This window comes from Candoia aspera, chromosome 1, assembly GCF_035149785.1.
Source record: "Candoia aspera isolate rCanAsp1 chromosome 1, rCanAsp1.hap2, whole genome shotgun sequence".
NCBI lineage: Eukaryota > Metazoa > Chordata > Lepidosauria > Squamata > Boidae > Candoia > Candoia aspera.
Genome location: NC_086153.1, coordinates 77,193,771 through 77,221,481, shown reverse-complemented (window position 1 = coordinate 77,221,481; position 27,711 = coordinate 77,193,771). Strand labels below are relative to the sequence as shown.

Here is a 27,711-nt window from a genome sequence, read left to right as displayed (position 1 = left end):
ATCTTCTGGCTGCAAGCAGCTGTCCGGAGGACAAATGGGATGATTCCAGGTATTCTCCTTGATCCGGAGAATGTTCCTGGGCTTCAGGAAAACCTTCCTGAGCCTGAAAAAACTTACCGCACTGTCCGCTCCGCCTGCTGAATCAGCGGACACAGCCGTTCAGTCCGCCATTCCCACCGGAAGCCGAGATCATGTTTCTCTCAGGGAACTCAGCTTGTGTCTGAATGTATGAGTTCTCATATTTGCAGGAAATATATTCAATCCGTATGATAACAGCTGAATATATTCAAAGTTGATCATTTGACAATTGTATATATGGGAGATAGGACATGGCCCATTGCACAGGATCTTAACTCTAGAGAAAATGTTCACTCCTATTGATTTCAACAAGATTCAGTTGCAGTGGTCAGTTTGTATCTGCTATATCAATACAAACTGTTTAGTGCAATTTTTTTGGTGTTTTGTTTATTGATTATGCATTGTTCACTCAGTTCCCAAAAAGTTTTTTTTTAATAAAAGGCCAGCAAAAATTAAAACCAATTCTATATTTATTCATTATCTATCTTACTTCCAGGAATTCAGGTGGCACACACAGGACTCAACCCTCCAATGTGTTCCCCATAACAACAACCCTATGAAGTAGGTTGGGCTCAGACTTTACAAGGAAAGTTCATAGTATGGCACAGTCTTACCACAAAAGGAGAGAAAGAAAATCCTGTGCACAACAGCATAGCAGTTCCTTGAACCTTCTCAATGGTTGTCATTGCCACCAATCAGTCCCTGCATAGGCCCTTCTCTGTTGGCCAGTAAAAATACATAAGCAAGCTTTGATTTAGGAATGGGGAATGGCCTTTTTTACATAGATTTGCTTACTGGATTAGAAATGGGTTGACTGAGCATTTTGCTGTGATGTGACTGGCTCCTGCTTAGCAGTCTTGGGTGTTCCAGAAGACATCTTGGATTCCAGGTATTCAACTATTCCATATAAGACCATCGACACAATCAGTACAGTCAACAGAATATACAGTTTGATGGAGACACTTAAGAAGGTGCTGTAGCCAAAGGCTATGACAAATCCCAATGACTCCCACAGGCGGTAATTTGCAAACGCAGCCTCTTTGTGCTTTTCAAACAAAATTCCATAGAGAGCTATAAAAAAAAAGATGAATTGTGTCAGATAACCTTTAAGACACTGGCTCAGATTCATGTTTTAAAACAACAGTTGTCACCTATTCCAAACGAAGGTGATTCTGCATTAAAATCTTATTTTACACCTTCCCTTTTGTACCAGGTAGTTGCTTAGGTTGTATTCTGTTCTGTTCTTTCTTAAACTAATTAAATTATATATATTTTAGAAGTTTAGCTGCCACTGTGAATGGGCCTTTTGCCTAATATCTGGCCTGGGACTTTCACAAAGAAAATATATATTCCTTAAGGCAGCACCTTTCTCTCCTTTGGGTTAGGAAGGTGACAAGCTTCAGCTGAAAGGTACAGATACTGAGAAGCAATGCTGGTGCCAGGTCAGCAATAAGCAAGGCAGGGGAGTGTATGGAACATGGCTTCTGTAACGCCTTCCAATACCTTAATAGCTGCTCCATTCTGGGTCACATGACCAGGAGGGAGGTGAGATGAGAGTTTAGAATGGAGCACTTGGCAGCTTTCTGGACCACTGCCCAAAGGGAAATTCCTGGGATTTTTTTTTTCTGGATGAGTTTTCTCTGCAGCCCCTCACTAAATTCAGCCCATTTTCAAACTCAGACTTCCCTTTGCTGGCTTCTTCCACCAGCCCAAATCTGATTCCATTCTGTTCAGTTTTCAGAACATTATCCTGCTGAGGTTCAGATCGACAGAGTCTCCAGTCCCTTCACATCATTTCTTTCTAACCTTCCATTGGGCTGGAACGACATAAAGCAGTTTCTCAACCTTGGCAACTTTAAGCTGTATGGACTTCATCTCCCAGAATTCCCCAGCCAGCATACTGGCTGGGGAATTCTGGGAGATGAAGTCCATACAGCTTAAAGTTGCCAAGGTTGAGAAACACTGACGTAAAGTCTCCTTCAAGTTGATCTGGACTCTTAGTGACTTCATGGACCTGTTCTCTTTTTCTTGGCATGGTTTGGACCTGCTTGGCCTTTGCCTCCATCTAGGATGTTTGGTAGCTGCAAATGTTTTAACTAAATTTGGGGGAGGGATGCTTGAGGGGGGCTCAGCAACCCCACACTCTATCTTTCAGGAAACAAAGTGGTTGTATCTACTGCTGTTTGTGGTGTATTTGCTTTTCTTAAAATCTGGTTCTCTGTCAGTAAAGGAGATACTACCAAGGAGGACACCACACCCCCACCAGAGCTGGCAGGGCAAGCTACTGCAGCAGACAGCAAACCCCACACTCACTCACACTGAAGATGTTACCTATTTGGGTAGTGAAACGTCTGTCTCTCAGCCCCACCCACCTCACAGGGTTGTTGTTGTGGGGAAAGTAAGAGGAAGAAGGAGCACTAGGGTATGTTCGCCGCCTTGAGTTATTTATAAAAATAATAAAGGCAGATTAAAAAAACAACAACAACCAAGCTCAGAGAGCACCAAGGACTCCACAGATAATACAGAAATGTGATACATCTCCAATGAAAAGTAAGCTCTGAAAGAACTGAGCAGTATTCAAGAACTTATATTATTTTAGCCTTTAAGAGGAATTTGCTACTCCTTTAGGCACAGAAGCTGCCTGGGCGACTTTGGGCCAGTCACTCTCCCTCAGCGCAACCCACCTCACAGGGTGGTTTTTTTGGGGGGAAAATAGGACGAACAGCATTATGTACGCTGCCTTGAGCTGGTCAAAACAAAGGCAGGATATAAATCTAATAAATCAAGAAGCAAGCAAGCAAGTCAATAAATAACATTGCATTGTTTGAATATTGGATTCCACGCAGGGTGCTATGTTATATATTGGCCTATTTTCTATGGCTGCAGGGAGGGAGCGTCCCATCACATCAGACCCTTTGGCGCCAATATCCTCTGCTCTGAATGGCAAGACTTTCTTGAGTCTTTTCTCTCTTTAGACAGAGAAGCGGGCTTGCCCTCACCTGCTGCTTGAGATATTTTTAGCTGGGCAAATCTAAATGCCAGGCACACACATACTGAACAAATGAATTGGAATGAAACTGAATCCTGCACTTCTATAGTTATACTGTAGGGGGAGCTCGTGATTAATATTAGACTTCCAACCCTAAAAGACAGCTTTGTGAGTGATTTGCTTCATTTCTGAAGGCTGGTGAATTTTTGACCATCCTCCTTAGAATGTTATGGACCTTGGTGACAGAGCTGGGTTAAAGCTCAGCAGTGTAACTGGCTGTTAAATTGAGCTGCTCATACATAGCTTGGAGTAGTATACAGGTAGTCCTCGCTTACTGACCACTCATTCAGCAACTGTTCAAAGTTACGAAAACCCTAACCCTAACCCTAAAGTTAAGTGTTCAAAGCACTGAAAAAGGAATTTATGACCAGTCCTCATAGTTGTGGTCATTGCAGCATCCCTATGGTCATGTGATTGCTATTTGGGCACTTGGCGATTGGTGTGCATTTACGACAGCTGCAGTGTCCTGCGGTCATGTAATTGCCATTTGTGTCCTTCACAGCTGGCTTCTGACAAGCAGAGTAAATGGGGCCACCCGCAGAAAGTTGCAAGTTGTGGTCATGTGATGTTGCACTTAATGACCCACTGTGATTCGCTTAACAACTGCAGCCAGAACTGACATCGTTAAGTCGGTGCAGTCATGTGATATTTAACAACCATCCCACTTAGTGACAGAGTTGCTGGTCCCAATTGCGTTGGTAAGTGAGGACTACCTGTAATCCCAAAGCATCAGGTTTTAGATACAGCATGGCTCTACCATTTAACTACCCTCTGAAAGAAAGTAACTTCTGAGCATGCAAGGAGTGCTGCTTCTCCAACAGCAGCTCTCCTGGGCCCAGACAGAGATCTTGCTCATTATCTACTGTCAGATCCTTATTTAACTGGAGGAGTTTTGTATGCTCTCTTACAGAGACTGCAGTAACAGACGTTCCTTGGCTAGATTCTTCAGGTGGGTGTGCAGCCTTTTTAACACCAATGCCCACTGAGCATCACTTAGCATGAACCCGTGTAACCAGTAGGTTATCTAGATAATTAAACATTGAGGAGCTCAAGGGAGCATGCATAGCCTTCTTCTGCTAATGTTTGGCTGCAACCATTGCCTGTGAAGCAGCTGAGAGATTGAGTGGTGTAGAGTGAGTGAGTGAGGTAAGGGTGGACTTGAATCTGGGTCCCACCTTAATCATTATATCCTACAGAATATGATGTGTAATCTAAGAACCTAAGTTTTATTCTTAGATTGGTGCCATGACATTCCCAAGAAATGAGAAAGAAGATATATGAGGGGTTGTTCAAAATAGCACAGATGCTGCTAAGCAAAATAATCACACAGACACAAATACATAAATACACACTTCTATCATCTCTCTCTCTTCCCCCTTTCTCCTCTAACCTTTACAGTAAATTCTTTAAGATTTTTCCTACTCAGCAGTTTTTTTAAAAAAAATCTTAAATTCTTCTCATGTAACGTCATTTTATTTAATAATTATACTCTCAAACATAAATGCATACGTGCAAATACTGATTTTAAATGTCTTCTGATTTTAAGTCCCTTTTTTAAAAAAAGGTTTGTTTAGAAGGCACCATATAAAGGTAAGGATGCCTTCAAGTCATCCATGTGAGGCATCTGGGCAATGTTACAATCATAGTTTGCCACTGTCTTCTTCAGAGATTCGTCTTCCTTTAAAAAAAAAAAAATCTGTCTAGTCCTGGGAATCCCAGGCAGTTTCCCTTTAATTATTAATCAGGATTAATCTGGTTTAGCTTCTGAGATCAGCCAAGATCTGCTGGATGCTATTTGTTAATGTGAAAGATAAATAAATCAATATTCATCCATAGCTTTCAAGTGAGTTATAAAAATTAACTGATATATAATAGGTTGTTAAATTGCATTATAAAACTTTACCAACAATCTTTCTTAATTTTCCTTTTCTTTCCCTCTTCCTTTGTAGTGTTAGTTTAGTAACTTGAGCTTACCATTTGTCAGAACTGAAAAGGCAAGCAGAAACACATGAATATCTTTGAATGGAACCTAAACATGCCTGGTTGTGGGGATTGTGCAGAACTTCAAGGGGGCAAACAGTAATAAAGCATCTCCTTCAGAGGGTCAACTGATGCTGGTCCACCCGCCCCCCTGCCCCAGCAGCTTAATTCAAGATGAAGTGTACAGAAAACGTTGCCCTTTAAAATACACATATTAACCGTTTCTAAGTTTCAACAATCCTCAGGAATCAAATAATTTTATAGGTTTGGGATAAAGGTTACTCAGTTCATTATTTTAAGGGGAACTGACCTACCCAAAACTCTGAATATCCAAACTGCAATATGAAATCCTTCAGGTTTTTCCTTTTTTGGAATTCTACAATGTATTTTTCAAGCTGAAATTGGTCCAGGTGAAAAAAAGCATACTTTAGGAAAAACATTGCATTAAAAGGCACATATGCAAATATGTATTTTCAAGAAATTGTATACAAAAATATATACACATTTCTTTGTGCACAGAAACGCATGTGGATGTTCATGCAGATTTTAAAAAGTCATCAAATTTGCATAGGAATAGGGTGTGATCACTGCGCACAGCAGAACAGACCTAGATGGCCTTCCATGATCATAACATGCAACCTTCCAGTCATTCACGTCAAAGAGGCGCTTTCCAGTAAGACTAAGGCAGTTGCTCAAACTGATTATCTCCTTTGCATAAAGCCCACAATCCTATTTCATCTTTCTGTTGGCCTTCTCTCGCTATAAGTGCTTACCATTGGTTAGGGTTTGCAAGATAGCATCTGCTACACCCCAGGTGGCAGGTATTATAAAAAATAGGGCAAGTTGGTTTGGGTGAGGTTTCCAGAGCAATAGTGCGATTATGCAGGCAAGACAGAGAATGGCACCTGTTGGATTAGGCAAAGAACATGAGAAAACAGTAAAGCACATTGCAATTCACACTTTATGAATTTAAGTACTGCTTGGCTTCATCAGACCCAAAGTCCACTTACCCATAACTTCATTTCTAGTGCCCAGCTGACTTTGGAAGGAAACAAGCAGGATTGCTCCAGACAAGGAACCAATTAGGGGGTCAGCCTTCTAGCTCTACACCTGCACTGAAGTCCAGGGCTTGCATTTTGGGGCATGTGCACAGAGGCAGTTAACAACACTTCTGCTGCATGATAATGCCTTACTATTCTGGGGAACAAGGTTAAATAGCATCTATTGGCAGCCCAGAGCACATTCCCAAGGTAAATAGAGGAACTGACAATCCCTGAAAGTGAATATTGCTTGTTTATGGCTGATAACACTGTGTGGATCCACCTACAATGGTTTGTAAATTATCGTTTATAGTTTGGCACAATTTGTGAACCCAGCCAATTGTGCCTTAATCAACAAATCATAGCTAAATATGGTATGTCATACAGTTACCATCTAAGATGCAATGCTATGACCCCTAGTGGGGGGCAGGTGTGTAAAAAAAGACAAGATGGTAGTTGTGGCACTGCAATTGAAGTTCCACCCCTTTTATATGTGTATTGACACTGCATGCACATACAGTAAGGAGGGACTTCCACCCCTCTACCGCTATTGCCGTCCTGCCCTTCTGATCTCAAGCTGTAGACCAGTGTTTCTCAACCTCAGCAACTTTAAGATGTGTGGACTGGCTGGGGAATTCTGGGAGATGAAGTCCACCCATCTTAAAGTTGCTGAGGTTGAGAAACACTGCTGTAGGCACTGATGCCTACAACAAGTTCCCTGAAAATAAGCTCTACTAATTCAAAGTCGTAATTCCTCACAGGAATCTACAGGATTGCACTGTTGTAATGCACATAACAGTGAGATCAGGTTTTTTAAAAAACATATCCTCAAATCCTTTGAGGATTTTTTTCCTGCAAAGCAACTATAAATTAGGGCTGTGCATGTGTTAAAAATGATTTGATTACAGGTTGTTTAGTTTACAAAAAATATGACAAAGGGAAGATAGGATAACAGTGTTCAGATATTTGAAAAATTGTCATAGAGAAGAGGGTTTGGATTTATTTTCTATTGCCACAGATGGCAGGACTAGGACCAATGGGTTAAAATTACAAGGAAGTTGGTTTAGGCTAGACATCAGGAGGAACTTCCTGATTGAATGAAGTATCAGCCAGTGGAAGAGGCTGCCACGTTATGTGGCAAGTTCTCTTTTGCTAAAGGTTTTCTAACAGAGGGTTGATTATCATCTGCCAGATATGCTGTAGTGAATCTTGCACTGAGTAGGGTGCAGGACTGGATGACTCCTAAGGTCTTTTCCTCTCTATGATTCTATGGAACTTACTCTATGATATGGAACCAGGTATCACTTTAGCTCAGCACCTATTATTCTTTAAAGCAGCCTTTTTTCAAGCTTGCACATTAGCCTCTAAAAAGATGCTGCTGCTTTAAGAAGTCCACTAATTAAGATGACTGCAATGTGACTTTAAAGCAGCAGCATACTTTTCCCAAGGCTCCCACTTTAATGAATAGCAGAATAGTCACATTTGTGCAAGATCTAATGTAATCCTTCCAAAACATTTTTAAAGTGTGCACGGCCCTAATATCTATTTTTTAAAAATTAATATCACCTATATGAATACACTGTAAAAGGAGTACCATAATTATTGATATGAGGTCAGATACTAGAATTAACATGCTGTATCATAATTTCATGAATCCCATAGGTCACACAAATTTCCATATCACCTTCTCTAACTTGGGAGCCTTCAGCTCAATTGCCTCCAGATGGTTTTCTGAGAACACTTGATATTACAGACCAACAGTATCAGGTGAAATATAATTCCTGTACACTTGGAAAATTTTGCCATGAAGCTGCTGATCCAGCAGATATATTTATATATATATATATATATATATATAACGATTGGGACTGTTGGTTTTTCATCTTGCTAGTGATGAGAAGTTCTCTGGACTGACTATGTTCTTGAGCAATTGCTTCTTAACTTGTATCCTATTCCTCAAAGCCCAAGTCCACCCAGGCCATCACAGCAGGCAAGCCCCCAGGTAGCCCTTACCTACCGAGTGTATACAGAATCTTTCTACCAGTGATCTGGTAAAGCTTGCCAAACAGCACTGAGGCGAGTGAGTTTGTAGCTGAAAAGCAGATCATCACATATCCAACAAAATTTATCCCAAGAGCACAGGTCACATAGGACTAGAAAGAAATGTGAGAAGGAGAGAGATGCCCACACAGTTATGTTGTTATAGATAGCAGCAACCTCAGTTTTCTTGTTTGAAGCTAAATGCCTGATGAGTGCTTCGGAGTGCTGATGTTGAATATTCATGCAACACCTACATGATCAATAAAGCACCATTCTCTATCTTGCTATAGAGCCTCTAAATTCAGTGTGCAGCTGCTGTGCAACATGGATAGATGACCAGGACTTGATCAGTTACTGCAGCTGTCCTCAGATGCAAAAACAATGGAAAAACCGGACCTGGCACTGAAAAGACATAACATACTCATTCTCAAAGTAGTATCCTCCAGGTGTGTTGTAATTCTGTGACTGCCTAGCCCTTTGGTTTCTGCCTGTCCCACCCAATCTAGCAGAGGGAACATGCTCAAGGTCCCCTTGGTGAATCAGTGTCACCTGGCAGGTCCTAGGAAGCATACCTTCTCTGTCATGGTGCCTGCCTTATGGAACAGCCTGTCCCTTTTGGGTTTCTGGAAGGCTGTGAAGACCTGGCTTTCCCCCCAGGCATTGGAGCTAGGATATTAATGGAGCTCTGGCATTTGTATGTGTAACATGTCGGTGACAAATTTTTCTACAGGGGCCTTTGTTTTTCTAAATTGTTCTGGATTATGTATTATGTTTTCATATTTGTTTACTACCCAGAGTTCCACCTGTTAGATGTGCGGCCATATAAATGTAATAAAGAAAAAAAATAAAAAAATCTCAGCACACTGGAATTCTTAGCAAAGAAGTCTTTGTGCATGTTGGCTAGGAATTCCTTTAAATTTAGCCTGCTCTCTTCCATAGATAAGAGGGAGGAGGTTGCTCCTCTTGACCATATGGAAGAGAGAACTCCTGTTTCAGTTAAGTTTTGTACGTGGAATGGGAGGGGACCACATGTTTTTCTTTGCCTCAGACAGTTAAATGTTTTGGGCTGGCTGTGAATGCAAATCCCAAGTAAGGAATAGGGGCCTTTTGTAATTTGCAAGCTGCTCTAAAGTAACTTTTGATGAAGTGGTTTATAAATTAGTAATTCATACTGTATACCAGGGTTTCTCAACCAGGGTTCCGTAGAACACTAGGGTTCCTTGAGAGGACACTAGGGGTTCCCTGGGAGATCACAATTTATTTTAAAAAATATTTCAAATTCAGGCATCTTCACAGTAAAGAGGTAAGTCACATTCTTTATTTTTAGTTTAAGAATACTGTTAATGCATATATACAGGCCTACACATGAAACAAATATAATAATTTTGTAACTTCTGGACTATATTTGAGCCTGGATGTGCAGAAGAAATGGAGTAGCCCTCATAGTCAATAAAAGAGTGGGAAAAGCAGTACTGGGGTACAACCTCAGAAACGACAGAATGATCTCAGTTCGAATCCAAGGCAAGCCATTCAACATCACAGTAATCCAAGTCTATGCCCCAACCACTGATGCTGAAGAAGCTGAAGTTGACCGGTTCTATGAAGCCCTACAACACCTTCTAGAACTAACACCAAAAAAAGATGTCCTTTTCATCATGGGAGACTGAAATGCTAAAGTAGAAAGTCAAGAAATAACCAGAATAACAGGCAAGTTTGGCCTTGGAGTACAAAATGAAGCAGGGCAAAGGCTAATAGAGTTTTGTCAAGAGAACATGCTGGTCATAGCAAACACTCTTTTCCAAGAACACAAGAGACGACTCTACACAAGGACATCACCAGATGGTCAATAGTGAAATCAGATTGATTATGCACTTTGCAGCCAAAGATGGACAAGCTCTATACAGTCAGTAAAAACAAGACCTGGAGCTGACTGTGGCTCAGATCATGAGCTTCTTATTGCAAAAATTAGGCTTAAATTGAAGAACATAGGGAAAACCACTAGACCATTCAGGTATGACCTAAATCATATCCCTTATGAATATACAGTGGAGGTGATGAATAGATTTAAGGGAGTCCCTAGATCTGGTAGACAGAGTGCCTGAAGAACTATGGACGGAGGTTCATAACATACAGGAGGTAGCAACGAAAACCATCCCAAAGAAAAAGAAATGCAAGAAAGCAAAGTGGCTGTCTGATGAGGCTTTACAAATAGCTGAGGAAAGAAGGGAAGCAAAAAGCAAAGGAGAAAGGGAAAGATATAACCAACTGAATGCAGATTTCCAGAGAATAGCAAGGAGAGATAAGAAGGCCTTCTTAGATGAAAAATGCAAAGAAATTGAGGGAAACAATAGAATGGGGAAGACTAGAGATCTCTTCAAGAAAATTGGAGATATCAAGGCAACGTTTTGTGCAAAGATGGGCATGATAAAGGACAAAAAAGGCAGGGACCTGACAGAAGCAGACGAGATTAAGAAGAGGTGGCAAGAATATACAGAAGAACTATACAAGAAAGATCTTAATGTCCCCAATAACCACGATGGTGTGGTCACTGACCTTGAGCTGGACATCCTAGAGAGTGAAGTCAAGTGGGCCTTAGGAAGCATTACTACCAACAAAGCTAGCGGAGATGACAATATTCCAGCTGAACTAATTAAAATCCTAAAAGATGATGCTGTTAAAGTGCTACACTCAATATGCCAACGAATTTGGAAAACTCAACAGTGGCCACAGGATTGGAAAAGGTCAGTTTACATTCCAGTTCCAAAGAAGGACAATGCCAAAGAATGTTCAAACTACCACACAATTGTGCTCATTTCACATGCTAGCAAGGTTATGCTCAAAATCCTACAAGCTAGGCTTCAGCAATATATGAACCGAGAACTACCAGAAGTACAAGCTGGTCTTTGAAGAGGCAGAGGAACTAGAGATCAAATTGCCAACATTCACTGGATCATGGAGAAAGCAAGAGAGTTCCAGAAAAACATCTACTTCTGCTTCATTGACTACACTAAAGCCTTTGATTGTGTGGATCACAACAAACTGTGGCAAATCCTTAAAGAGATGGGAGTACTGGACCACCTTACCTGTCTCCTGAGAAACCTGTATGCGGGTCAGGAAGCAACAGTTAGAACCAGACATGAAACAACCGATTGGTTCAAAATTGGGAAAGGAGTACAACAAGGCTGCATTTTGTCACCCTGCTTATTTAACTTATATGCAGAGTACATTATGAGAAATGCCGGGCTGGATGAATCACAAGCCGGAATTAAGATTGCCGGGAGAAATATCAACAACCTCAGATATGTGGACGATACCACCCTAATGGCAGAAAGTGAAGAGGAACTAAAGAGCCTCTTGATGAGGGTGAAAGAGGAGAGTGCAAAATCTGGCTTTAAACTCAACATAAAGAAAAACTAAGATCATGGCATCTGGTCCCATCACTTCCTGGCAAATAGAAGGGGAAGAAATGGAAGCAGTGACAGATTTTATTTTCTTGGGCTCCAAGATCACCACAGATGGTGACTGCAGCCATGAAATTAAAAGACACTTGTTCCTTGGGAGGAAAGCTATGGCAAACCTAGACAACATATTAAAAAACAGAGAGATCACCTTGCCAACAAAGGTCCGTATAATCAAAGCTATGGTTTTCCCAGCAGTAATGTATGGCTGTGAGAGTTGGACCATAAGGAAGGCTGAGCACTGAAGAATTGATGCTTTCGAACTGTGGTGCTGGAGAAAAATCTTAAGAGTCCCTTGGACTGCAAGGAGGTCAAATCAGTCAATCCTACAGGAAATCAACCCTGACTGTTCATTGGATGGACAGATACTGAAGCTGAAGCTCAAATACTTTGGCCACCTAATGCAAAGAGAGGACTCACTGGAAAAGACCCTGTTGCTAGGAAAGACCGAGGCAAAAGGAGAAGGGGACAGCAGAGGATGAGATGGTCAGGTAGCATCACCGATTCAGTGAACACGAATTTGAGTAAACTCCGGGAGACAGTGGAGGACAGGAAGGCCTGGCGTGCTATGGTCCACGGGGTCATGAAGAGTCAGACACGACTTAACGACTGAACAACAACAACATATTTTATAACCTACCTTATTATAGTCACCAGCAAGGAATCCTTGTTCAAGTCCACTGAACATAGTCAAAGGTATCAGGAGACACTGGCGTTTATCTTTAAGCTGTTGAAATGTTTCTAGAAAAGTGGATCCAAATGATGCTGCTGCCTTTTCTTCACTCTCTGCTTGGTTGGTTGAGATTTGATCCAGAAATATAGCGACTAGCAACACAGCCAGAATCTCACTAGCTGAGAAATGAAAGGATGTATTTGAACAAACAAAATTAAAATGATACATTGTTGTTTTTGGAAGAACTGGTGTTAAGTAACAAGGTCATATTACTTGGCCATTAAGTGCCTCTAATTTAAATCTAGAAGTATTAAAAATGTCTTGCTTTAACCCAAAGCAAAATAGTGTAAGGGCATCCTTTTTCCACAGTTCTTTTTGCTCAGCTGTGACATCTGTGTTATGACAGCTAGGGGGAACCCCCCCCCCCCCCCACAATCTGCTGTTGCATAAAACATTTCTTGCCATTCCAGGTCAAATCAAAGGCTTTACTGAGATTAGCATAGATACACTATTACACATCTGTCAATATTGCTTCTACTGTAGATGAGCTTATTTTTTGAGCCATTTCTTTTCAATGGCAGTCTTTTCTGAATTACATGTGAAAGAAGGGACATTATAATAAAGAACAGGAATGTTAATTTTTATTACATTATATTGATGAAGGTTGACACAGGAATAGTCAAATGGATTCAATATAAGAACTGAAATGAATATCCACAAAATATCCAGAATTTGGTCAGTTTTGCCATTTCTCTGTTCCTATTTTGAATGGGAAATCACAATCAGAATCAGAACTACTCTGTCAAAGCATAAAATTTTGATCCCTAATATCTGAAATTTGAAAATCTTTGACTCAGTGATTTTGCAGGGCAGCCTCTCCCTATCACAAGCTGTGCATCTTAAACCACAGAAATAAAAAATACCCAAATGCGTCATATTAACTATAAATCAGAATTAAACCATATTGCATGACAACCAAGAAATAGTATTAAAAATTATATATCAGTAGTTTTCAAACTGTCTGCTGAGGAACAAAGCTTATCAGAGATTCATCAGGAAGAACAATAATGTTGAATAACTTCCCCTGAAATACACACTGCCTATCAGTATTTTACTTTCCTTTCAATGAACACCCAAAGGAAGTTGACTTTGGTTTGTATTGTATTCTCTATCAAAACCAAATGAAATCTGTGCACAGCTGTCCCTTGTGGTGAGCCATTGGAAAGTGAAGGTGGCAATTTCTCACTGAAATGTTCTGAAATTCTGGATTAACTCTGTGCATCAAATCTGGCCAGCCAATCCTCCTAGACCTGAAGAAATATAAGAGGACTTCATATTGTGACTGACTGTGAGTTCTAGTCCCACCTTAGGCATGAAAGCCGGCTGGGTGACCTTGGGCCAGTCATTCTCTCTCAGCCCAACTCACCTCACAGAGTTGTTGTGGTGGAGAAAATAGGAGGAGGAAGGAGTATTAGGTATGTTCACCGCCTTGAGTTATTTATAAAAAATAATAATAATAAAGGTGGGATAAAAATAAAATAAAATAAATAAATATTGCAATTAAGCTCTCATGTATTCCTACATTCTATGGATATTCTTCTTGACTTCTGGTTTCCCAGTATTCCTCCAATTGTCCCAATTACTGACTTGCCCTATAGCCTATGCTTCTCAGATTCTGGTTCAGTTCAAATTCCTGCCTGTGCCCTATGCCTTCAGACCTGGCTGAAAGAGAAACCCAACGAAGTCTTATATGCTATGAACAGGCACCACATAACATGATCCAATATTTTCTGCAATGGACAGATGTTGCTGGTAGAAGGTAGAACATTTCAAACCTCAGTAATTCAACAGTGTTGATATTTAGAAGTAGCACAACCAGTATAAAAAGGGTCTGGAAGTAAAATTTTTTTTACAAGAAATGGTTCGAGGCATGGGATGTGTTCTCTTCTGGAGAATAGAAGACTGTGGGGAGACATGATTATTGTTTTCAAGAATTTGAAATGTTATGTAGACAAGGTGGCAGAATTGTCTGGAGCTGTTCCAGAAGGCAGACAAGAAACAATGGATTTAAATTAAAAGGCAGAAGGCTTTCATAGGGTTAGGAAAAAAAAACCTTCCTAAAAGCAAGAGGTCTTCTATAATGGAATGGACTGCTTTGAGAGGTGGTGGACTCTCCTTCAACAGAAGCATTTAAACAGAAGCTAGACAGCCATCTCATCTCAGGGATGCTACAGTAAGTAGATTCTTCCACTGGTCAGGGGTTTAGGCTACACGTCCTCCAATGTCCCCTTAAACTCTTAAAGGGATTCTATAAACGTATAAGAAATTACTTTTCTGATTAATTTTATTATATAAAATATATAAATACTTTGTAAATCCTGTTTAAAGTTTAGGAGATCAAGTTATAGATCTCTCAATTACTTCTATTTGGCTTTGGTCAACCAGTGATTTTCCATCTATTGAAGTTCAACTCCATTGATCCCCATCACTGGCCAACCCTGATCTCCGTTTAAAGCTTTTCAGAATAGAATACATCTCTGCTGTATGTCATTCTGAATCATTTCACAATTAAGATCTCAACATTTTATATATTAATTTATCCACTTAAATCTTGCCATGATGGAGCTAAAGGCAAGAGAAGCAACTTTCCTAGATAATCTCCCATCAATGCACTACCTAAACCAAGAATTTAGCTTTAGTAAGGTCCTGCATCATGTGACTTTAAAACATGCTCTGATACATTATACATACCAATTATGTACACTTTCCTTCATGGGATACAAAAGGTCCCTGAGGGGCCTACCTGTGTAGATTCCCATCAAAGTATAGATCAAAGTGTTAGATGGTCCTTTTGACATCACAGTGCTATTTGTGGTATTTATCATGCAGTTGCCTGCACCACAGCATGCCAGATCTGCTTCTGTGTGATTCACTAAAACATTAAAAACATAAAAAGAAAGAGGAATTTATTAGTGGTCAAAATACAGACAAAAATGAAGGCTGTATATACAAAAGAAAGCCATATATACAAGCAAATCATGGTTATGTGTCAACAGTTTTCAAGCTGTGTTTCAAAGAAATTTAAACTGCTTTGGTGTTCTTATTTCTAACCCAAGCAATATCTCCTTGGCAGCAATTATATTTGGAAACAGTTGTAGGCCTTCAGGAAACTTTATATCTCTGATTAGAGAAAAGAGGGGCAAAGCCCAGTTTGTGTAACTCCTGGTTCCCTCTCAGGACTACCAAAAATAGATGATATCCTCCTCCCCTCCCATTTGAATGCAGGAAACGCATTTAAGTTCAGTGTAAGAGCTTAATAAATTTCACACAATTGAAAACAAATCCCAACTCTGCTTCAGAGGAAAAATTAGAAAGCCTCAGCTCTGCCAGTTTGTGCAATACAGCCTCACTGACCTTGAGCGATGGCCCTGCACACTCTTGCCTTGCCTGTAGCTGTGAGTTGTACATGAGATGATGCTTAGCCACCCTTCCTCCCTGAAGTGTAGCCTCTGTTATAAAGAAGGAATCCCTAAGTGGTCTCTCTTTGGCATCCTTGTTGCAAAGTCCTTCCCACTAAATTGCTTTTCCTGGTCCAGAAGGTTCAAGTAAGAACTTGCTGATGCACATGATAGTGTAAAGGTTTGCTGTAGCATAATATGAATTGTGAGTTTTCTTTCCAAAAGCAATAATTGCACCTTTGAGCTGAGTATGGTCCTTTGAAACATTTCAAAAGCACCACTAGCAGTTTCTGATTTGTTCCTAACAGTAATATTTGGTCAATCCGTGGAATTTTATCCACTAGGAATAACTCTTCTTAAAATTGCCACGTTGGTAGTGATTTTAATTAGTTCCTGTAACCTTCAGTCCCAATCAATTTCTTAGGAGAAATGACTAATTTTCTGGTCAATCTAGCCTGTATTAGTAAAGGTAAAGGTTTCCCTTGACATGAAGTCCAGTCGTGTCTGACTCTAGGGGGCGGTGCTCATCTCCGTTTCAAAGCCGAAGAGCCGGTGTTTGTCCATAGACACTTCCTCTGTGGTCATGTGGCCGGCATGACTACACGGAACGCAGTTACCTGCCCGCCAAAGCAGTACCTATTAATCTACTCATATTGGCATGTTTTCGAACTGCTAGGTTGGCAGGAGCTGGGACTAGCAACGGGAGCTCACCCCGTCACACGGATTCAAACCACCGACCTTCCGATCGGCAAGCTCAGCAGCTCAGCGGTTTAACCCACAGCGCCACCGCGTCCCTCTAGCCTGTATTACCCTTACATTAAAAAATTAAATAAAACTTAAAGTAAAAAAAAACATTAAAACATAGAATATAAATCTGCAGACTGGTTCTTTACTGTAAATGCTAGAAACACCATTTGTTAGGGTCAGTTTGGTACTTTGTCAGAGGATTAGTAAAGCTGTGTAAAATAGCATGGGATTATCCAATGTGCTAAACCAAAATCAAGCAAATTGTATTACGATCTAGGGCAATATATGAACTATATCTGGAATCAGTTATATGTGGGCCCAGGAGGTAGAGTAAGGTGTAGAGAGAACACAGGCTGGCTGTAATGCTCAACAAGAATTTTAAAAACCTTAAAACATTTCCTTTCTCATTACGTTATTTACAACAGACTTCATGTATCTTCCTTACTACACATCTACTTAAACATAATTACCTTTGTTAGGAGTCTGGCCAAAGACCAGAGATGCTATTAGATTCCCCCAGACTCCAGAGGATCGGTATATCAAAAAGAAGATTCCAAAATACTGGGTAACTATGTATTTTCCAATTTTCCCTGCTTTCTGAGCATATAAATTGCCAGCCACAGTAAGGTAAGTGCACTTGGCTGACCAGAGGGGGGCTGCTCCCAGCCCCAAGATCATTGATGTGGGAATGAGTGTGAACCTGCCAAAAATAGGTAACTTAGTTATTTTTCTGAAACAAAACATAAATGAACAATACTTATTCCACCAAATTTCAAAGGAGTTAATTACTTGTGCTCCCTCTGCAGGAACAAAAACAAAGTGCAAAGGAGGCAAATAATGACTCATGTGCTTTGACACCTTCACTCAAATGCCAATACTTAACACTTGCATAAGAGGTCGTGATACAAGTCCAGAACTGAGGCATCACCATCAGAAGCTCAAGTTGCATCATTGCCGCTTTGGCAGCAGAAACTGAAGTGATGCCTATCTCCTATTTGCCTAGTATGACAGGTATGGCCTTTCCTGGATAGGGTTTCCACAGTGGTCTAGGCATTAGTAAAATCAAGACTAGGCTTATGTGATACATTTTATGTGAGATGGCCCTTGAGAGTGTTTCAGAAGCTGCAGCTAATGCAGAAGGGAAGAATAAATTTGTTTAGTGGAGCTCCTTACCATTCATATTTATTTTTTATTTCTGACATTTGTAGAGACAGTTTGGTGTAGAGGTTAAGGCACCAGGCCAGAAACTGGGAGACTACGAGTTCTAGTCCTGCCTTAGGCATGAAGCCATCTGGGTGACCTTGGGCCAGTCACTCTCTCTCTCAGCCCTAGGAAGCAGGCAATGGCAAACCACTTCTGAAAACATTGCCAGGAAAGTGAACTGACTTGTTCAGGCAGTTGCCAGGTGTCAAAAACTGACTGGAAGGCACACACACAGACACACCCATTTGTACATCCTCCTTTACCTCTGGGAGTTCAAGGCAGTTTACCTAGTGGGTGTCTCTTCTTTTTACCCCCATGGCAAGAGTCCTTTGAGATAGGATGGGCTGAGAGAAAATAACTGGCCCAAAGTCACCCAGAGAAATCCCAGTTTGAATGGGGTTTTCAAGCTGGATCTTCCCAATTGCAGTCCAGCCCTTCAACCCTAAATTGAACTGGTTCTCTCATATGACTGTGCAGGAGTACTTTGGATTCAGTTCCAAAAGATACTGTGGGAGCATGAATGTAGAACCTCTCAGCAACACTTGTACTGGATTCATATGGATGAATATGGATGCCCTTTCCTGGATTCATATGGATGCCCTTACAGCTGCTGTGCCATCCCAGGAAACTGAACAGGGCTTTAAGGAGTTGTAGTTATGTACTGAGCTTGCACACCCACATGCAGTTTTTGGGACCTGAATCCAAATGCTGCACAGTCCTTATATGTGAGGTCCATGCTGAGGGCTCTTACCAGCTGCCATGCTAATAATTATTGTGGTTAATATATGGCCCTACACAGCCTGAAAAAATGTCCTTCCATTTTTCCACTGTTAGCGTTAACAGACAATCCCTTGTTTACTAGATTGAAGTTAGCTAACATTCAATGAGCAGTGATGGTGAGGGACATGCTGTTTTGTAGTGTCAAAATCTGGAAAGAGCCACACCCTGAGTTCAGTGAGTGTGGCTAATAATGTGAGCTAATTCTGCTAGTGATGTTTAGTTGACTACCTCCTTGACCTGATTCTTGGTGGCCAACTACCCTTATTAGTTGTTGCATTATTGTATGGTTTTAATGTTTAACTGATGGAATTACAATATGGAAATTTTGTTTCTTTATATTGTAAATCCCGTTGATATTTTCTAACACATGGAAAAGTGATATATAAATATTTTAATAAATACATAACTTACACATTTTCTTCTCTTTACACTCTAAGAAAATATGTTTTAATGATAGCTTGGACAGTTCCATGAGAATCATTTTGTTCACATGAAAAGTAAAGGTGTACTCTCAGGGTTGCATAGACTATTTCAGTCCATTACTAGAATCTGATGAACATCCACGAAACATGAATGAGGATCAGTTTTTTGCACCCAGAGCTATAAACAGAGAACCCTCTTCCACTAGAAATGCCACGCTGCTCAATGCTCAAATGTACAAGCTCTCCACATACACAGATGTACTCATAAGGAACCTATTCTCATAAATCTTCACTCATGGTTTGTCAGGAGCAGGAAAAATTATATAATTTTCAACCTGTTTTGCCTTAAAGCATCTTCTGTGCATTTTTTCCCATACACTGTGGGTGTTGTGTGGACTCTATTTTCTTGCCCTTAAAGCAAGTCCTGAAGGAAAATGATTTGGATCAGACCTTTGAGATCAAGGAAGAGATACAAGCCAATGCTTTCAATGCAAATTCTCAAATGCACATTGCTCCTGTGATTCTGCTACTAGGGGAAAATACATAGACATAAAAGTTGCCTGTAACATGAGTTTCACAAGTAAGTATGGTACACTGATTGAAGTATTGCAATAGGCCCCTGGATACTCAAGTTCAGTTCTGTCTTCAGCCATGGATGCTCACTCTTTCTCAGCCTAATCCAGTTTCTCAACCTTGGCAACTTAAAGATGTGTGGACTTCACTGCCCAGAATTCCCCAGCCAGCCACCCTTGATTAGGCCTAATCAAGGAACTCCCAAGGAGAGAACAACACCCCCACCAACCCAAGCAGGGCAAGCCACGGTATATAAACTGAGAGCAAGGCCCACTCCCTCTTCGCACTGAAGATGTTGCCTAGTCTGGCAATGAAATGTCTGCAAGAAAACAACAAGGCTCAGAGAGCCCGAAGGACTCCACAGTTCACCCCTGAGCTACAAATATCCTCTTTGATTGGAATCAGTGTAGTAAGTGGCAGATTAACTTGCCTTTGTCCTGATCAAAACAAGGGTTTTCCATGAAGATATTGTGAGCTATGATTCTGGAATTTCCACATCACATCTGCTTTGAGTCTGACTGTCTAATATAATGAAATGCAGGATATTCCAGAACTGCTGTGCTGTTATGGATGGATGAATATATTGTCCTCATAAGATAAGAAGAAATGAGGTTTAGAAAGCTTAATAGTCAAAGTATAACTTATTTATGGCTCTGTAAAGCTGCCACTTTATATTTTTCTCACCTGAACTTTTGTACTCACTAGAGGTTGGTGGAAATGAAAGTACAAGGGTTACATAACATTCCCCAGGCCAGTGCCCTCTGGATATGTTGGGGTGTCAACTCCCAGATTTCCACTCCTAACATGGCCAATGTTCTGGTTGGAGATTCAAGGAACTGTACTGCTAAGATATCTGGGGGCGGGTACCTGGCTGAGGAAGGCTGAGAAAACATTGGCGAAATGTTTCTTTCCTTACCCTTTCCTTTAGAAATGTAATTATAACACCAGTCATTAGATGGTGCCTTTACTGGCTTCTGCTTGGTTTATATTGGCTCAGGGCTTTGTTTGCTAAAGGGGATGTTAGTGATTGCCTCAGCTACAGAAGCAGTTGCTATACACTCTACAGCATATCTGTTTGTTCTGCTTTTCTGTTTGCTTTCCAATTGCTCATGAAAAAGGCTGCAAGTGTGTGGCTGTTTTGTTTTGATGAGAAACTTTCACTGACATATCAGAGGTAGACTAGGAAAAAAAGACAAAGACAAAAACAAGACCTCAAACCAGATATCAGCAAAACCATCTTAACGATCTACAGAATGGCGTAAAGCAACAGCTGCAGTTTTACAGCTTGAAATTGTGGCATAAATCCTACCCAAATGGCTATCCCTCAAATCCAAAATTAGAAGGACTATTCAATCTCTGTTTCTCCCAGTGTCTTACTTTAGGTTCATCTGAAAATGATCTCATTGTGGGTGGAGAGATGCCCAAAGCCAAGCAAGGGAGAAGAAATACACCAGTCATTCATACCAAGTCTTTTGTTTTGTGAGGCCCAAACCATCCTCTGAACAAATGTCCACCTATTTACTATGTAGCTGAACATTTCCCCATTAGTTTAGATCCAATTAGATTTTTCATGGTGGTAGCCCTCTACTGATCAGTCAGCCTGAAATTATGTCTGTTCCCCCAAATGCATTGCAGATGACATAGGAATTAGGCAATAACTATTACCAGCTGGCATAGAAGTTTCCCAAAGAGAATGTAATATAGCAGCACATGGAGCCTACAATGGTCCACTTGCATCCAAATTTCTTAATGAGGACTGATGGGAGAAACATGGAGGATAGAATCAGAGCAGTGTAGATCACACTCAGGGAGGCAACTCCCAGGCCTTCTTCAGAGTGGAGGCTGCTCTGTACAGACAAAATGCAATGGAGGCACATATTTATAACAAACACCAGGAGACAGTGATTGATAGAAACAGAGGAAGAGACAGTTAAGCCAGGGAAGTTTGGAAATGAATCCATGATATCAAACACATATGACAAATGCATTGTCATCACAAAATGCTGCCTGTGTTTACTATGTCCTGAGCAGATGATGTCAGCACACACATTTTATCATCCCCACGCCATGGATGCCTATGAATTAAATCTCTATTGGGGCACCCAGATGCATCGGTCTTTATTGTAAAGAGGAATGAAAATTCAGTGTGTCTCTTGCCGTGGGGCAGTTTTGGAAAGGAAGTAGATTGACCAAGCCCCCTGCCTTTTATCAACCAGCCAGTGCTACAATTGCCACCAATGACCAATTAAGGTAATAATGTTTACCCAAAGCTGTCTCCACCTGAGAAAGTGAAGTGGTGGGTTCTTGTAGTCATGAAAGGGCAGCAAGCTGTTGGGAATGAATGTTGCTGAACTACAGAGAAAGCGGAGAGATGCTGAGGATTTTCTGCATTGATACAACAAGAATGACTTGATCAAACCACCAGGACCACTGGCCTTACCTTGAGGTGCTTATGATTTATTTCAGTTGGGGGTTAAAGCTTTCTTTCATTATGGAATCTCATCTCATCTATTTTAAGGCAATGGCACTTTGCCTTTGAACATCAGGTTTTCCCAAGGCATCATACAGTACATTAAAATTACAGACAATAGTTTTAATAAGAATTAAAAGACACAATAAAGTAAATAAATAAATAAATAAATAAAGCAGCCACCAGAGTAGTTAAACCTCTCTATACAATATGTATGTAATATAATATGCAGTATATATAATATATATTACACACACACACACACGTGTATATATAAATATACATGAATGATCAGGAAAAAAATGAAAACAGAGAAACATGAAAAGAAAATGAATTTAGATCTGTTCTGTACAAGGCTGTAGCACAGCTGGCAGAACATCAGCACATAATCATTGTCTCACATGACGTTACGTAAAAGCCATTCCACCAATAAATATAGCGGTTAGCTTCCTAAATATTTTAAGTCCATACCAAACCATACAAAAGGGCATATGCAATTCATTCCCTGCACATCGTGGAGCGTATAGTGCACGGCACGATCTCACAGATCCAAATAAAGGTCACCTACCTGAAGGTTCTGGAGCCCTCCATAAGCAGTAAAGAGAAATGAGAATCCAAATGAAATAACAAGAACGTTTTTCAGATACAAGTCCATGGCTGAGTTATGGACGTTCCAGATGGAGAAACTCCAGAGACAGGGTCTAAAAGCAGCTGGATTCTAGTTTCCTTCACCTATAACACAAAGGAGCCATATTAGCTATTTGAGTACCTGCCAATAAACTTTGCCTTCTCCAGCACTGAAAATGCTCCAGAAGTCTGGGACTAATTCACTTGATTTGAAGTATTAATTGGGCTCCACAGAAGGCATATTGGTATCTGTATAATGTCTTCCTTTACGCCCAATTTTACAAATCACTTCCAGCCACAAGGCAACTTTCCAGGCTGCCTTTTTGAAGCAGATCTCCCTTCCATGCCCACTTGCACTGAAGGATGAGTATATTTTAAGAAGCAGGTGGGTGGGATACAGTTTTAGGTTACCATTCCATTGAAAAGGTCACTTGGAAAGCTGTAGCACAGCACGACACTCACTATTCCCCAAACAGTGGTTCCCCAAACTGGTGTCTTCCAGATGTGTTAGACTGCAAGTCCCATCACTCCCAGCCAGGAGTTGGGCAACTGAACTCCAAGACATTAGATACCTCTATGTGACAAATACAACACATGTGCTGCAATGAAAAAGCAGCAAATGTTAGTGCACACTTTAAAAAAAGAATGTGCAACAAGCCAAATGTAACAGATTTGCACAGAATGAGAAGCTGAGAGATCAACAGATATACTGTAGAGCAGAAAGGAAGAAACCAAGCAGCAGAGTGCAGATACAAAGCAGCATCAAGGACATGCCAAACCGAAAGAGAAGTGTAGGCAAATACGAAAAACTCAAGACAGAGGCCTTTCTCCCTCTAGGAATAATTTGTTATATTGTCACTTTGTTGAATAAGCTACAAGCTATGGTTGAACACAAGATAAGTTACAAATCATGGTTCGCAAGCGATCTTGTATGTAAGTTCAGTTAGAATCACTCTTCTTTGTCTCAGCAGGCTTCACAAGGCCTCACATGTCAGTGAATCCAGACCCCAACTGGCCTGTTCAGTTTGCTCTGCAGGGGCTGAATTTTCCAACTTCTCAGTGAGTGAATTTCTCTAAAGGAATGTGCTGCATCTTTACTGTAGAAATTTGTCAAGGCTGAAAAGTTTTTTATTTTGTACCAAGCTCTGAACATACTTCAAAGGCCTGTGGTATGTCAGCTTTGACACCCTTTTATTTTTTTCTGTCAGGGCACCTAAGATTAAACTGACTCCAAAGAACCAGACAATCTTTGCATGTCAGTCTCAGCTCTTATATATGTAGGGAATTTCAAGAATGCCCACTTGAAAGCTTTCCTTACTAGGGCAATGCAGGCCGGATACTGTAAAGGCTTTGCTGTAGAATGGGCACTTCTAGCAAACCAAGGAACACCCTTATGTGACCTAGAAAAAAGGAAAGGAAAGAGCTTTATTTCTCTTTGAAGTTCAGTTTTCTTTTCTCCAAACTTATTTTAATTTTTCACTAATGGCTTTTTTTTTGCATTTCTGTTTAGGTATTCATACAACTTTAACACTACAGTTCAATATTTGGGGTGTATTATCAGCTATCCAAAAGTATGGCTTTCATTTATCTTATGTGCTTTACATGGAAAAGTTTATGAAACTTTTCTTCAACAGTATGACTGCACTCTTCCATTGCCTGCAGCCAATTGCTTGAGTTTGCATAACCTGCTAAGCCATAAATCATGATTTACAATCATAACAGCTGCATCCACACCTGCTAAGCCAAAAAACAAACAATCCACATCATGGCTTAATGTAATGTATGAACTCAATCTGATATGTTGGTAGCATTTGCTCAATATTATATTGTTAATATAATAATATTGTAGATGTCTTTTAATTGTAGTTTTTAACATTTAGTTTTTAATGATGGTTTTTATTGTAAGCCACCTAGAGTCACTTTACTGTGAGATGGGCGGCTATATAAATGTGATTAATAAACAAATAATAAATAAATTATCAGAGGTGTGTACCAATGCAAAGATTTGTATCTGAGTCTCTGATATCAGGAGGTGAATTATGGTTTCTGAAGGAATCACCACCTGCTTCTCTCTCTTTCCTTCTGGAGGTTCTTCATGCCACAGCACTGGCTCCCTACTTTTTTCCCATCATGCTTTTTATAGGCATGTTTAGCCTGCAATTCATATAAAAAGCATGATGAGGAAGGAGCACGTGCAGATAAACAATCAGAGCAAATGCCATCATTTACTGAAAAGTGTGAACATTTTCTTCTGTGTCTGCAGGTTCATGCTTCTCAACTACTCCACAGAAAATGAAAGTGAAAGCTCAGTTCAGATACTATTTTGAATATAAAGGCATTAAATAACAGCAGATATTGCATTCTGAGTGGCTTTCCACCTGGACAGAGTCCTCCTGTCAAAAGGTCTTCAGATCCATCCTTTCAGAGCTGATCATTTCCATTTTCTTCACAGAACGATCATTTCTTGTCCCTTTATCCCCTTGCAACTTTTCTTCAAAAAGTCTAATTCAATGGCGTTTGGGAGCCATCCAAACCAAGAGCTGCAGTGGGTATTGTTTTTGATCCAAGGCAGAGGCCCATCTGATAAGAAAGAGGATTATCTCCAACTTCCTCAAGCACCTTGAGAAAAGACTATTAGCCCAGGACCCTCATGTCAATGTAGCTTATGTGGAAAAAGGAGGAATTGAAACTGGGGACAAAACCATCTTATTCTTCTCACCACCCATGTTAAAGTTTTTGCTTGTGTCGCTGACCTGCTGCAATCTCTCCTTTTCTCTCCTGAAGACAATGACTCTCTCTCTCCCAACCCGCCCCACTTTCACCCCATCAAACAACTAACTATAAACTGATGTTTAGCATGGAACATTTTGTCCAGAGCTGAGCCACAGTGATTTGTCCCAACTGATTCATGCCAGCTCTCTCTAGTTAATTGCATGCCTTGGCAAAGCAGATGAATGTGAGGACTTTTCCACTGAGGAAAGTAGAAAGGCTGAATTTCAGATGATTCCAGAGGTCAGAAGGAAATCAAAACATTGACTCATGCAACCTATCCTTTACATGTCTACTCACACAACCTTCAGTGGACTTGTTGCCATGTAAATGTAGGATTTGTGCCATGCAAAAAGAGGGCAGTATGATATCATTCAGTGGCTAGTGTCAGATTTTGGTCTGGGAAATCAGAAGCCAATTTTATTTGCCATCTCTGCAAAGGATTCGGTCAGCTCAGCTCTCTGGCTGTCAAACAGAAACTGGAAGTTGCCACATACTCAGTCATATCTTGATTCATCTGGCCCATGCGTTAACTGGCAACAGCAGCTCACCGTTCGAGGAAAGCATCTTTCTCAATTGCAACTAGAGTTGATTGATTGAATCTAGGAGACACCTTCTTGGCAAAGTAGGTCTTCTATTAGTAAGCTATGGCATTCTTTCCCATTAATAGTTTCTCATACGGATGACTGATAACACCTTTTTCTAAAAACCACATATAGTTGTGGATAAGCTGAGAATTTTAGGTGCCAAAATACACCTCCAAAATTGGGTTTGGCTTATCTGTGAGTATATGTGGTAGGGTTTTCTGTCAGCTTCTTAAAGGAGGAAGGAGTATTAGGTATGTTTGCTGCCTTCAGTTATTTATAAAAATAATAAAGGTGGGATAGAAAATAAATAAAATAAAAAATAAGTATCCTGTATATACTTGCAGATAAGCCGACCCTTGAATTTATATCCAAAATACCATGAAAAATGTACCACCCGCAGATAAGCCAATTGTGAAAATTCAAACTTATTAAAATTTCGAGGGTCAGCTTATCTGCAGGTGGCACATTTTTCATGGTATTTTGGATATAAATTTGACGGTCGTCTTATTTGCGGATGGGCTTAAACGTGAGTATATACAGTACAACAATACAACCAAGAAGCTGAAAGATATAATTATTCTCATAAAGTAGTCACAATTATCCTGCATCTGCATCAAAAAGTAATTTAAATTATTGCACTCTTAAAATTATTCTTAATATTATTTAATCAGTGTACATACCACTTTCATCTATGGTATTTAATTTATATTCTGAGCTAATATCTTCCATATTAGCTTATTTTTTAAAAGTGTTTTTAAGTAGGTGTCTAACAAATGACACACACAAGTCTGGTCAGGGCTTCTGGGCTCCCAAAATTCTGTTATCTCAAGCTTGTTGATAAAACCACCATGATAGCTGTGAAACTGACCAGAAGCAGCCTTAAAATGTCAGCCTAAGCAAACAGCTCTGGAGATAAGGCTTGAGAGAAACGTGATCTAGAAAATCAGCTATCTGGACATGTTCTTACAGCGGCCTTGAAAATACTCCCTTGTCATTCTCCAGTTTAGTTCCAGCACCTACAAAAAAGACTGTCTCCCCACAGCTTATATTCCCCATTGGAGATGTTGATTCTGCAGTCCTAGCAGTCTTCCTGAGGCACCTTAGTCTGATAGTACCTAATCAGGGTGAAGGCTGATCTTCAGGGCTCAGATACCATCCTGTCCTAGGCAGGATCCACTGAACTAGAGATACATCAAATTGTATCAATAGATAGCTAGATAGGCAGGTTGTGTGTGTGTGTGAGTGTGTGTGTGTGAGAGAGAGAGGGAGGGAGAGAGGGAGATAGAGAGGGGGAGAAGAATATATGCAGTTTACAGTTTTTTTTTCACATTTATTCAATCTCTTTCTCTCTCCTTGTAACTGGAAATAATGTCATTCATAGCACAGTGATAGATCACATGTTTACTGCAAGGATGTCAGCATGTGATTTAACACTAGCCATTATCACCAATTAAAGTAACTTTCCTTTCCCTCTCTGCTCTCTACTCATAGTCTCTCATTCTTGATCCATAAATGACACAACTGCTTCTTACACAGATTAACCTGGCCCGATTAACAATTCCGGGAAGGTGCCAGGTTCTGTATGCAGAATAAACTACAAACATTGGAAAAGAAATACATTTTGCATCAAAATGCTTTGTTGTTGTTGTTGTTGTTGTTGTTGTTGTTGTTATTTTAAATGTATTAGCCACCCAACTCCAATGGACTCCAATGTATTTTGGTAGCGGGCGGTGAGGGGAAGATTTAAGTGCTTCCTG

The 27,711-nt window shown here is 40.3% G+C and overlaps 1 protein-coding gene across 2 annotated transcripts; it reads right to left on the bottom strand.

The window, feature by feature from the left end:
- Positions 1 to 516: 516 nt before the first annotated feature.
- On the bottom strand, positions 517 to 22,732 carry UNC93A (unc-93 homolog A). Of its 2 annotated transcripts, XM_063307583.1 has the most exons (8): positions 22,540 to 22,732; positions 21,167 to 21,348; positions 16,994 to 17,223; positions 15,122 to 15,250; positions 12,286 to 12,497; positions 8,165 to 8,300; positions 5,881 to 6,012; positions 517 to 1,149 (listed from the first exon to the last, which is right to left on the bottom strand). In XM_063307583.1, the coding sequence occupies exons 1-8, from the start codon at positions 22,624 to 22,626 to the stop codon at positions 878 to 880; spliced, it is 1,380 nt and encodes a 459-aa protein (XP_063163653.1). In that variant the 5' UTR covers positions 22,627 to 22,732; the 3' UTR covers positions 517 to 877. The 2 variants fall into 2 exon arrangements, with proteins under 2 accessions (XP_063163653.1, XP_063163663.1); XM_063307593.1 differs by lacking the exon at positions 21,167 to 21,348 and having other exon boundaries at positions 22,540 to 22,684.
- Between the last annotated feature and the right edge of the window lie 4,979 nt (positions 22,733 to 27,711).